Here is a 14,054-nt window from a genome sequence, read left to right on the forward strand (position 1 = left end):
AGATGCATTACAGAACACTACAACCGGCTGGAACGGAAGCTTACCGAAATGTGTGAATCTTTGCCAGAGCTTTTGATTAATAGTCATTGCCTTTTAGGCAGCCATTAGTCATAAGAAAAAAGAATCTATGCAAATTAGACTTATTTAAGTGCATATTAAATGTTGAAAATCCACGTCAAGTAAAGATACGCTTTACATATTAATCTTTGAAATTCAGAAGGTATGGATAAACGGGGATGTTTCTAAACAGAACATGTTGTAAATTAGCCTACTTTTTAGTATTTTGTCGCCTAGTTATGTGTCCGATGACGGTCGTATAGTTTCATGGGATGAACGTTATTCAAGTATGCATAGACATGAATGCAGTTGATTTTATCTCCCATACAATGTGTTACTAAATCTTCAATAGTCCATGCACATGTCAAGTGAAAAGTTTTATGGAATTTGTAATGATAAAGATACTTTTGACTTGTTTAAATAAACAATTACTTTGATGACCATAGTTCGCGAACGAGAACACACAATCGATAATGATTGCTATTTGAAAACTATGTGACAATTTTCGCTCGGAAAGTTATTGTTCTTTCATACAGTGATCGATAATAGATTCAAACATGAAAAGATAATGTTCTTATTCAGAAGTTCAATTTACTTACATGTTTTAAATTGCCATATGCGTCAATAGCATATTTTTTTTAAATCGTTGTTGTTTTTCAATAAGTTAAGATTATTGATTTTTGCATTTATGTGTGTTTTGTTTAAATTTATTATTATAACCACCTTTAACAAGGGCTGTTTGTAAAACATGCATGCCCCCCATATGGGCTGTCCATTGTAGTGGCAGCCATTGTGTGAGCACAATTTTTGTCACTGTGACCTTGACCTTTGACCTAGTGACCTGAAAATCAATAGGGGTCATCTGCGAGTCACGATCAATGTACCTATGAAGTGTCATGATCCTAGGCAAAAGCGTTCTTGAGTTATCATCCGAAAATCATTTTACTATTTCGGGTCACCGTGACCTTGACCTTTGACCTTGTGACCTCAAAATCAATAGGGGTCATTTGCGAGTCATGATCAATCTACCTATGAAGATTCATGATCCTAGGCAAAAGCGTTCTTGAGTTATCATCCGAAAACCATTTTACTATTTCAGGTCACCGTGACCTTGACCTTTGACCTAGTGACCTCAAAAACAATAGGAGTCATCTGCAAGTCATGATCAATCTACCTATGAAGTTTCATGATTCTAGGCGTATGCGTTCTTGAGTTATCATCCGGAAACCATTTTATTATTTCGGGTCACCGTGACCTTGACCTCTGACCTAGTGACCTCAAAATTGATAGGGGTCATCTGCGAGTCATGATCAATCTACCCATGAAGTTTCATGATCCTAGGCGTATGGGTTCTTGAGTTATCATCCGGAAACCATTTTACTATTTCGGGTCACCGTGACCTTGACCTTTGAACTAGTGACCTCAAAATTGATAGGGGTCATCTGCAAGTCATGATCAATCTACCCATGAAGTTTCATGATCCTAGGCGTATGGGTTCTTGAGTTATCATCCGGAAACCATTTTACTATTTCGGGTCACCGTGACCTTGACCTTTGACCTAGTGACCTCAAAATCAATAGGGGTCATCTGCGAGTCATGATCAATCTACCCATGAAGTTTCATGATCCTAAGCGTATGCGTTCTTGAGTTATCATCCGAAAACCATTTTACTATTTCGGGTCACCGTGACCTTGACCTTTGACCTAGTGACCTCAAAATCAATAGGAGTCATCTGCGAGTCATGATCAATCTACCTATGAAGTTTCATGATCCTAGGCGTATGCGTTCTCGAGTTATCATACGACAACCACCTGGTGGACGGACCGACCGACCGACCGACCTACCGACCGACCGACCGACCGACCGACCGACCGACATGAGCAAAGCAATATACCCCCTCTTCTTCGAAGGGGGGCATAATTAATATATTTACACCAACAATAAGCACGGTTCTACTGTGGGTTGACTTAAATGTCTAGAAACAATACTCAGGATATACCAGCGAGTTTTAGATGTAGGGCCTGTCGTCGCCCCTCTGAATGCTAGTAGTAATGGCTCCTATTCATTTCCGTCATATTTGTCCTTCATGCTCTCGTTTATAGCTGTTTCCGATTCCTCAATTTCGTTATTTCTTTTTTTAACGTATTTGTAATAATTTTATTTAACAATATACAAGTACATAATTAACATACCAATATTTGTATAAACATGCATATAAGGCATGCACAAACGATACATTCTTCTTGCCAAGATAGATAAGTTCGGCATTTACAAGTAACTCATTTTCTTACATTTTAACATTTAGCAAAGTGCAAAACTTTGTGTAAGAGACGGTAATCCATACATTTCTCTGGCATAACAAACTGACGATAGTCTATCGAATACAGTGGTAAATGAAAAAGCTTTTCTTGTACATCAAAGGGTATGCTATTACTTTTCATCTTGATAATGGTGTTGATATCGTCATGAAATGCTACTGCTATACATGATCCGTGTATCATGATGGTCAAATTAAGAAAGAAATAATGTTTCCTGTTTAAAAAGAAGTCAAAAAGAGCTTAACTGAAAACTTTTGTTGAAACATTATTATTTCAGGGTATGTGTAGTTCTGCTGATTGCGCGAATTGTAGGCTTAGCCAAGCCATTCCTGGTCATATGTGCTCTATACCTCTGTCGATTTGTTGAATTGTTGTAAAGTTCAGAGCAAAATAAAGTTCCCTTTTTACGTACCATACAATGTCATACATAGAGGTTAACCGGCAAATGTGTTACGGTTTTTGTATGAACTCTCTGCACGTATCATATTGTTATTGCATTCGAAAAATCAATTTTCCTATGAACCAGGTAAGTAACTATAGGATGAAGTAGTTTTATTCATTTGTCCACAAAATTACACAATGTCACATAATTCAATAACATAGATGAGCTTTATTAATATAAAACTTATTTCACTCCGTTTTAATTGCTATTTATTTATTAAGTGCACAGAAAAGGATTCCTGAACATAAACATAAAGTGTAATTATTTCTTCAAACCATTGTATTATATTGTGCTTAGCTACTTTTTTACGTCAAGAGATCATATTTTTTCGACATCAAGAGAACACCATTGTTTTACACGTAGTCACCTTCAAATGTTCCTATGGTATTGCCTAATATTAAAACAAATAAATCGTGCCTTATTAATGTATAAGACAAAAAATATCGGCATCGTTCTGATAGCTGTTGTTTATATGTAATTTCTACTGGTTGAAATAATTTGATCTTCGTAGATAGTTCATATAAGGCGGAATTGAAAGTCTGTAAGAATGCAAAGCAATACAAATGCAATAATCAGCATCGATATGCACATGCAAATAACACAAAGATGAAAATACAATAATGAAAAAAGTGATGTACATGATAATAACACAACGATAAAAATACAATATTAAGCGCAAAAAATGAGCGCAGAAATGCACATACAAATAAAACACCGATAAAAATACAATAATGAGGTGCAAATGCAATTAACCTGAAACCTGTATATTACATAATGTCATAACGTAAGTATGCAGTAAAATTCGGAAAGATCACGACTTGTTACATTGGTTAGACACCGGTTTAGTATTCGATCCTTCGAATTCATGTTTCAGAAATTAGCGCTTCACAATTGCTTTTCGGAAAACTCAAGTATTTTAATCAGTTAGATAACATATTTATCGATACAAGAACAAACATGTTTATGACGATGACAGTATATAAAAGCGCCAGCATGTTAAAGTTTTTCAAAATAACGTTCAAAAGGTCCTGATGATTTTCAGAACAATAAATATACAATTAAATCTAATTATGGTAAATATTTATCAGTGATTTGGTATGGAATATTAAATAGAAGACATTTCCAGATATAAACACATTTCTAAATGACATCTAAAATGATATTACAAAGGTGATATCATAGCTGTACAAATGTATAGTATTTAAATCATATTATATTTTGTTAATAAGCATTGCAAGCTAATTACACATAGGTCGTCAGTAAATATTTGTTTTATTAAAATGGCGTAAAGATTTAAGAAAAAAGAACTTACAACAAATATAGTCCTTATCTTACAAGACTTGCATGTTCATTATGATAAGTAAAATGCACTGCTACATTATGCTTTGCATTATGTTTGGTAATTATTCCAGGTAAAAGTCTTTAAACGTGACGTAAATATGACTCCGTTCGTCAGCCGTTCAACAAATACACATTTTCGAGGATTAATTAGGGACAAGATATTGTTTAACTTATAGAATTGAATAAATCACGCTATAGATGTATATGTCATGAACGAATAACATGCCGATCCTACGGAATACGTTACAATTTGAATTGGATACAATTTTTGCGGTTTCTCTATTCCACATGGGCGGCTATTCCACACCATGGTATGTAGTTATTGTTGCTGAAGCAATATACATTTATAACTCCTCATGATCATGTTCATTGACTGCGTTCTCTTCTTCCTGCTCAAGCAGCTGTTCTAGTAGCAATTCGGTCTTCATCCAACCTGTTACCATAGAAATGATATATTATTCTAAATTTTCTTCGGCGTCACATTGAAAATTAATATTTTTACGAGTGCATTAGTGAATATGCGATATTTCTCCTCATATTGAGTGGTGACATCCGTTTGCTTTTGTGTGCCTCAAAAGGGCGCAAAATAATAATCGCCCCTTCCGTAATTCCGAATATCTTTCAGTTTGTCCGCCCGTCTGTCCTTATGTAAGTTTGTCGAACTGATTATAAATAAACTTATATTGAACTTTATGGGACTTTGCAGAGTATGAGAACTAGCTCTGTTTCCCTTTCCAATGTCTAGTGTTATAGCCCATTTGTAAACTTGCTTTATCAGATCGGCATGGAGCTGGACTCGATTAGCGATAAAGAATGCCAGATTTACAAAGATTTCGACGTTATAACGCAAACAAAACGACACACCTGTTTTGAAAGTTGATAAACTCGTATTTGTTTATTGTATTAATGCGGTTGCTGGTCATGTTCGGTTGGTGTGGTATTTCGATAATGTTCATTTTTGTTCAACTCAGACTGAACGTTCGGTCAGACGAGAGCCGACGTAGCATTTTTACGAGATAGAGAAGTGTTTTTTTTCGTAATTATGAACTTGGCAATAATCCGTTCGTGGTCATTTTTCGTCAGAAGGCAACCTTTCCCAACAATCTAGAATATAGTTTACAAACATCGACAGCCATTTAGGCAACAAATGGCTTCAAAATGATGATGCAGGTGATTTTTCTGTGTCGAGAGATACCTACCCTGTTCATATATATTATATAAGATTTTTTTGTCAAATTGATAAAACTTTTGTTTTAAGACATATTAATAGTGTTTAGTGACTTGGCCACGCGCCAAACACCTGTGTTTGTTAAAATTCGTTTTAATTATGTGATTTCATTTAAATTGGAGACATTATTGTGAAACTTCGAAAATCTACAAAGAAAAATATGTGTAATTTTAGAGTGAAATACCTTTAATGATATATTCAGTGTTTTTGAATTAACGCTCTTGGTACTTTGCATGTGCTCGATAACATTCTGTGTTTGCATTCTGCAGATCTTAACTTAAAAGAATGAAAGGGGTCCAAATGGAGCTTCGTTAAATGATTGACTACTAGAGAGTATGTGCGTAGTACTAAAACAATAACGTTTCATTAGTAATGGAGTTACAGCGCTTTATTAAATGTTCATGTATAACAACTAAATGTATTTTAAATAGATTTTGGTCATTTACAGTTTGTAGCATAAAATAAAAACGAATTATTATTGGCGTCTATAGTGTATATTGCAGAATGAAAATGTGGCTAAACACACCATGCCGTGTTTATAAAATACTGAGAAAAATTGTTTGTGTTTTTGCAAAACTGAATATTTAATATGGTTTCATATAATAGACAAATGAGCATTACATTTATCTAATAAGACTTCGCAGGTTAAATTATGATTAAGGTTTTAAACCAGATCAAACATCTTACCTCTGCGCTTAATATGGAAACGAATACCATCGTATCTGGATAAATTTGGTCGGCTCAGGTGAATTGTGCTTTTCATTTGTAGTCGTTTTAACATGCTTTTGGTGTGGAACATACTAGGGTTTTCCTCTTTTTGGGTGTGTGAAGGCTTACTTTCCTTTTTAATTTCCATCCCACTGAAACAATTTAAAACAATTTATAAAATTAAGGAGATATCGTTGTAGGTAACACTAAAATAACATAGTACTCATTTGATAATTATATCTTTACTGTAATCAACGCTTCAAATATCGTTTGATTATGAATCAAGAAAAAAACATTGCATTGTGAATACAAAAGAACCGTTCAAGATTACCATAAAAGTCTCTTCATATTAAGACTTGGCCAATCACGAAAAGTCTTCACATGTTTTTTCAACTCAAATAGTAAATAAAGGTTGAGTCCAAATACTACAACCGATTAAGCTGCGAGCCACACAACACTTCTCGCATGTAAAATATTCCTATTCGAAAGATTTGTTAAATTTGTTATACATATCAATTAAACAAAATAATTTGTGATATCTTCACACATGAGCGCTCACGTTTCATCGTCGATACCCAGCTGCAGATTTTTGATGGTTTGCTCGACCTTCGTGTCGATGTTTCCTTTCTTGGCGAACGTGTACTCGTACATGAACATGTCCAAAATGAAGGCCGTGACGATGCTATAATTGTATTAAACACGCACAAAATTTTATTTTAGGATAAACCAGGGCTCGCATTCACCAAACAACTCTTAGGCTTAAGTCTAAGAATAAAGAAAAATCTTTAAATTACAATATTCTAAATTTCTTTAACTTTTGAGTCAAACTTGGCATTCACCACCTCTATCTACATCATTGTTCTTGTAGAATGACATATTCACCAGCGATAGCCGGTATATATTCAAACGCTGGAAGTATTTTGCTAGGCTCTAAGTCTGTTCTTTTTTCTTAAGTCTAAGAATGGGTTGGGGAATACGGCCTAATTGGAGATGGCGATTCAGACTGCGTTCTTCTAAATTAGAACTTACACGTGCATAACGCATGTCTTATTCAATATTTTTATTTACACATATCTCTACTAAAAGTAAGCAATTTGTGGGAAGCAAATATGTTTGCGACAATTAAACTGAGTAATTCGCACATAAATCATTTCTAATTACTATTTTATTTCTTGTGTTTGGAAAATACAAACGTAAAACATTTGTCCACAATGCATTTGCATATGTTAAAAAATACACTTAATGTATCAGAAATCTAAGGATTTAATTTAACTGTTCAGTTTAATGTCATAATATCACATTAACATTAATATGTCGGTTTATTATTGAGCAGAACACATACATGTATTCCGGTTTTTGAGCCTGTTTATTTCATGGATGCTTAGTTCAGGATGTAGCTGGTTTATACCATGATATCATGGAAACCACACAGATATTATTAAACCTTTGCTCGTAATTATTACTTACTTCATGACGACGATGGTGACACAGAGATGAAAACTCATGAAGTATATCCGGGCAACCTTGCTGGTCACCAACACGTAACCGTCACAGATCACTGAACATGAGTGTCAAGGAAACCAGTAGCAAACACAAGTTATCAAACCTAAGATTTTACGCAATCCATTATATGACTGTACAAAAAAAAGCTTAAGTTAGGTTCTTTCCCCAATGTTCTTGTCAAATAATTTACGATACAAGGACATTTAATTACAAAATGTAAGCAGTTTATGCTTGCAAAAACATTTTAAGTGAGTCGTTCATTTTAATAGTCTAATCGACATAGAGTTTTATGTAATAAAACAAGTGGATCTTTTCATGCAATTGAAATATCTATACACACGTTGAGTTGGGTAGATAATGAACCAACACATCAACGCAAGCAACTGAAACACGTAAAACCAAGAAAACAGCAACTTTAACATAGATAGAAATAATTTAACAATTGAAATAAAAATAGTTGTCTGTGTTTAAAATAATTGCAGCAATAATAGCACAGACTATAAATTGAACAGTAGTGAAATCGGTTTTGAAGTATGTGTACATCCAATTATGTAATTTAATAATTTTAGAGAACAATCAACTCTTCACAAACATAATATAAATGAGGGTATACCAACTGAAGTAAATGAACATCTACTTCTATGCGGTAACCAACACAGAGGATACCATGCCAGTTGTTTACAACCAACAACGACGCTAGAAGAACGTGTGCACTGACGATGTCATTAAAATTGATGCCACAGTAGCGGCTGGTACTGTACATACTTCCGTTCAGAGCCGCATTATTGCACGTTTTTTGTTTAAACGTGGGGCTACTTTGGTTGTACTCAAGAAACTCTATTTTGCCACTAAACACCTCTATGCCGATGATGGCGAAACAATAGAACACTATCTGATAAAATAGATGATCATATAGTTATGATTCTCAAATGTGTAAAGTGTTTATAATTATTGTATTTACTTGAACTTTATTTACGTTCATCACTTTTTTTTTTATATATTTCAAACAAAATGTGTTTTGAATATTCTTCAAACATTTCATATGCGATTAAGTCAAATGTATTATATTAATATATAATATGTATGTGAGGTTACGTTAAATCATGTAGTTAATATTATTTATTATATGCTTTCCGGTGGTTTAAAGAGAAAAATCAGTGAAATAAAACTGGTATTTCACTGTTTAAAAAAGTGATATAAACGGTGAAAAAAAAAACATAAAAGAAAAAGAAAATTTGTTGGATTCGATGGAATATTAATTTTTAATTCACTCGTTATCATTAAACATTCATATTTTCACTTGTTGCTGCGCCACTCGTGAAAATATTTGTTTATGATCACACGTGAAATAAAATCGATATTCCATCGAATCCAATAAATATCCTCTATATCTTTATTGAAATAACATGAAAAGTAAACACCACTTACAAACAATATCCCACAGTATGTAATAATTAAGAAAGACACGTTGAACACTGCTCCAAATATAATACGAAATCTGAAACACAAATAAAATTCCCTAACGTAATTAATCTAAATGTTGGAACTGGTTTTCTTACAAAATTTGTCGTCTGATATCAATGTTTAAAAACATAAAGAATGTATTTTAGCATTCAACATATTTATACTGGAAAGAAATTGCTAAACATTCTAACAGAGTAGTCTTACAATCATACATGTACTAGCACCAGATTTTTTCTGAATAAACAACACGCCCAAATAGATTTTTTGCCAGACTACAATTATTATGTATGTTGACCATTATGTTAATATGTATCAAAATTGCACAAAGAACCAAAACTGGTTGCTTCGTTTTCATAAGTTAATTTGACAGAGACGTATAGCAATACTTGTACTTGTATAGTGCTGACCAATTTTAAGTACCTTTCGAACTCCCTAAGGCATCGAAGAATTCTGAATATACGAAACACATTAAGAACACTCAGAATTTCCGGCGTTACCTTGCCTGAAAAATAAGCAGAACATGATTATCGCATAAATTGAACGAGTCTCATAAGTATTTCAAATAAGTGTACCTGTATATGAAAAAATTTGCTACTTTTTTTAGTTTTAAATGTAGAAGAGCAAAACAGTTATACACTTTAGTATGTTTTAAGTGGAACATTATTTGAGGAAGTTCAATTAATTGCCCAAATATAGTATTATTGGAAAAAACAAACCCACTTGTTTCTACAATTGTGCATTTCTATATGTACTTTTCTTGTTATTGAATCCATTTTTGTCATTATATGAGTAATGCTCTCATCTATATTTAAAATCTGATTATTTATTTTTCTTAAGATATTGTCTTTAATTTGTTCTATGTATTATCCAGTATGCTTCTTGCTACAAAGCACTTTTGCCAGGGTTACACAAAAAAACTCAGATGTAATTACCTGTCTGTTCGGAGTCAACGATAATAAGAACTACCACAGATATCAGAGTTATTATCACATCAAACCTGGAACATATATTGTATGTCAAATTAAGTAATGAGGAATATAATAAATACAGATAATATGAAACAAGGAATTTTACATCAACAACAAACTATCATTTTCGAAACAAGAAAATCACACAATTAGGGACATGTTCTAGAGATTTAATTTAAAAAGGCATAAAATAAATACTGGCGTTTCAAATAAATCAAATGACATCAACAACCATATGCGTTTCAATATTGAAAGAAGTAAATCACAAAATGAAATCATGTATAAAGTGATTTCTCACGAAGGGAAAGTTATTAAATTATTTTACAAAAGTCTGTATTATATGTTTAATGCTTATGCGACGTAACGACAATATTACGAAATAAAAAAAATATACAATAATATTTCGTCCCCTTGGTGCAAAAAGGAACCATGTGACATCGAAATTAGAAGGCACGTGGTACTTTTTGCACATATGGGGCGATATAATAAGTAAGAAAAGCGAAAGTCTTGTTATAGGATCTCCGATAACATACAACTTTTTTTGTTAGGGTTTTGATATTTTCATTAAAAAAATTAATATGTTATAGCTGTTAAATCTGATGAAAATCTTTAAAATGGTACTGATTACTATACTGATTTTAATTCAACCAGAATTACCAGTTTTGGGTGTTCATAAAGTATCTTCTAGTGCCGTATGTGAACCATTTCAAGACGATCTCTACGATATAGAGAACCGCGAATAACCAGTCAGCCTTTTCGTAGTTGGCGCAGATCACAGCCACATTTGCAACCACGATGGCGTCATATGCTAGACTGAAGTACCTATAGATACATATATTCATACATATAGTCATTCACATATGAAACACATAAAAAACAACGTTAAATTTATATTAAGCAAAAATAATTCTAACATATATATCAATATTTCTGCCAGTTACGTTGGTAACAACACAAAAAGTAATCTGACAGGAATATTAACAGACAATTACTTTGACCGCAACAACGGTGTCATTTATTAAAATAAGGTTCCTATAGAAAACGATAATCAGATTAAACAACACATTATACTATTGTGAACAATAAGTCGTTTAATTAAATGTTAACTTACAAGAATGAACCTAACAGCCTTGGATCGCGATGCGATTTAATTCGAGTGAAACGTTTTATATTTAAAAAGTTGTGGTTGCAATGCTTGAAACAATGAAGTAAATTAAATACTTGCTTAACTTAAATCATAGGAAACGGTCTGCATTAGAATTGAAGGTGAAATTTCACATATATAAAGAACTATTTTTAAAAACGTATAGCATAAAAAGGTGGATGGCCCACCACCAACCCTTGTTTGGGCAAAATGCACTCTTTAGCTGCCATAATTGTAAGTTTTAAAGGGACCGTCAACCACGAATCACGAAAAAAGAAAAGTTCTAAAATGCCGAATAATTTTACAATAACTAGTTTATATTGATTAAAATATCACGACTGGTATATTACATTACTTGAAAAAGTTCATATTTTCAGTATATTCGGTAATACAATTTCGCGATGCGAAATCGAAAGTACATCGCAAAAATATGTGTCACAACGATATATACACAAAAAATAACGCATAAAGATTGATAATTTTATATATAAAATATATGCAATTCACTAAGCATGCACAGTTTGCCTGGGTTTACTACGTGACGATGATGATCAATCTACTTGCGTTATTTATAGTTAACCGGTAGTAAAACCTATACAGATACCCCGTAAAATCGTATTACCGAATATATGAAAATATGAAATCTTAACCACTTTTTCAAATAATGTTATAAACCAGTCGTGATATTTTAATCAATATAAACTAATAATTGTAAAAAATACGGTATTTAAGAACTTTTCTTTTTTCGTCATTCGTGGTTGACGGTCCCTTTAAATTTTGTGTTAAATTTGCTAAGTGTTCTTCATTTGCAGAATTTTGAGCAAAAAATAAAACAATATATATATTAATTTTATAATATTCTTTGGTGAAATTTTGAAAAAATAGTGGTAAATCTGAAAGTTCAACATATGTTAATGTTTTCAGCAGATTTTTTTAATCAATGCAATTTGAAGAAATAACAAAAAAACGGAGACGTTTCAACTACAAAAGAGTTATTCAAGACATAAAAACCTACATACAAGGAAACATTTCACACACAAAGACACTTTTACGTTCAATCAGATATTACCCAAACAAAAATTCATTTAAAAATAAGCACAAAGACACATTTTGACAAATACATACAGACAAATGAAATTTTACACATAAAGATGCATATAACATTCAAACCTTCATAGCCGTAACAACAGAAATTAATATATATATATATATATATATATATAGAGAGAGAGAGAGAGAGAGAGAGAGAGAGAGAGAGAGAGAGAGAGAGAGAGAGAGAGAGAGAGAGAGAGAGAGAGAGAGAGAGAGAGAGAGAGAGAGAGAGAGAGAGAGAGAGAGAGAGAGAGAGAGAGAGAGAGAGAGAGAGAGAGAGAGAGAGAGATACAAATGCCTACAAAGAGCTGACTAAACGGCGAATAAGCCTGCTTGCGGGGCTAAGGTAGAAGCGTGGGAAGTGGATCTCGAGGAAAGTTTTGCGCTCTGAGACAACGGATATCGGCACATTCAGTAGATCCGCAATGTTCAGGAACTGGCTGCGACCTGTGAACACACGGTGAAAGAATGGTTTGGGATAGAATCATTATTGTACTAACGCTGTTTGTGTGTACTTGTTTTTTCATAAAATATATCTACTATAGATCTAGTAAAATATATTACTATATATAGTTATACCAAAATTAAATGGCAATGCGGATATGTTTAAATGTGACACTAAACTCTGTGTTCTATATTGATAGAAATTCACTATTGATAGAAAGATTAAGCATATAGGAAGAAAGTTCTTAATTTAAGGATCTTGATTTTTAGTGTTCACGACTCCAGTACCTTGTCTACAAAGATCATTTGTATATATATTATAATTTATACTTCCAAACGTTCAGCAAAAGTACTTCATTTTCTTTATCTTGTCAATACATTTTATTGTTGGAAATATCTTACCTTTTTATTTTAAAAAAATATTTAAAAAATCATCTCGAAAATTGTATCTGGAGTGATTTATAAACGATAATCAACAGAAAGTATTTAAACCGTGGTTTCTGTTGTCGCAAACGATGGAAGATGGCGGTTATGATGGTGATAAACTATTGACATTAAGTTTGCATATTTCTATCTTACTTATGAAGCCAGATTTGTCCTCATCAAGAACCATCATCAAGAGATCGATCTGGTGCTTGGTCTTTCTAGGGTGGGCCAAGCGTATAAGGCGCGTCCAAGTTTTATACGTCACCATCTCTTTGCCGTCAACGTTGATCTTGATCACTTCGAACGCTTGATGGAGAATGTTTTTCTTTATTCGAGCGGTTCTTCTGATGTTATTCTTAAACAATGAGACGATGTATAGGTAGCAATTATATCGACGTGTGTCCTTTTTATATGATACACAAAGAAACATTAGAATTGTTTTGAGCGCTTGATAATTGCGAAAGTTAAACATGACGCCGTGTCATCATAATTTCGTTGATCTTAACGATTTTTGAGCATGTGCAAATTGACTATAGTTGTCAACAGTTCACGTAGTTGCATAAAACATACTTAACGATCTGCTTTCAGAAAATAAAGTAATAAAAACGGTCGATGATTATTACTATTATATTAAGTATGTGGTTTGTGCATCTTTAGTAAACATGCTAGTTTAAAGATTTCTACATGGCCAAAGTAATATTTTTTGTTTCTTTATTAAATATAGACTCAATAATGACATGCAAAATTAAGCAGCAAAGATTAGCTTTGAAAGGCGGAAATATACGTGCATATATTGCACAGAAATTCGTAAAAGTCAAGTCACACAAGGCAGAAAACTATACAATGGCATTGATCAGATATCAATTTCCTTTAAAAACGATTTCCTATTGAAGGTTCATTAATTTAGTCACACAACAGT

At 32.9% G+C, this 14,054-nt stretch overlaps 1 protein-coding gene across 1 annotated transcript in view; it reads right to left on the reverse strand.

Moving 5' to 3' along the window:
- Nucleotides 1-2,492: 2,492 nt before the first annotated feature.
- Nucleotides 2,493-14,054, reverse strand: part of LOC127871825 (two pore channel protein 1-like) — a 30,520-nt gene continuing 18,958 nt past the window's right edge. Inside the window, exons 9-19 of the mRNA XM_052415050.1 lie at nucleotides 13,289-13,490; nucleotides 12,568-12,712; nucleotides 10,687-10,851; nucleotides 9,994-10,058; nucleotides 9,482-9,563; nucleotides 9,026-9,095; nucleotides 8,264-8,489; nucleotides 7,562-7,652; nucleotides 6,654-6,776; nucleotides 6,074-6,246; nucleotides 2,493-4,591 (exon numbers count right to left, since the gene is read on the reverse strand). Of these exons, the coding sequence (XP_052271010.1) occupies nucleotides 4,503-4,591; nucleotides 6,074-6,246; nucleotides 6,654-6,776; nucleotides 7,562-7,652; nucleotides 8,264-8,489; nucleotides 9,026-9,095; nucleotides 9,482-9,563; nucleotides 9,994-10,058; nucleotides 10,687-10,851; nucleotides 12,568-12,712; nucleotides 13,289-13,490 (1,431 nt within the window). The 3' untranslated portion in view covers nucleotides 2,493-4,502. The remainder of the gene's footprint in view (nucleotides 4,592-6,073; nucleotides 6,247-6,653; nucleotides 6,777-7,561; nucleotides 7,653-8,263; nucleotides 8,490-9,025; nucleotides 9,096-9,481; nucleotides 9,564-9,993; nucleotides 10,059-10,686; nucleotides 10,852-12,567; nucleotides 12,713-13,288; nucleotides 13,491-14,054) is intronic.

The sequence above is a fragment of the Dreissena polymorpha genome, chromosome 3, assembly GCF_020536995.1.
Source record: "Dreissena polymorpha isolate Duluth1 chromosome 3, UMN_Dpol_1.0, whole genome shotgun sequence".
Classification (NCBI taxonomy): domain Eukaryota; kingdom Metazoa; phylum Mollusca; class Bivalvia; order Myida; family Dreissenidae; genus Dreissena; species Dreissena polymorpha.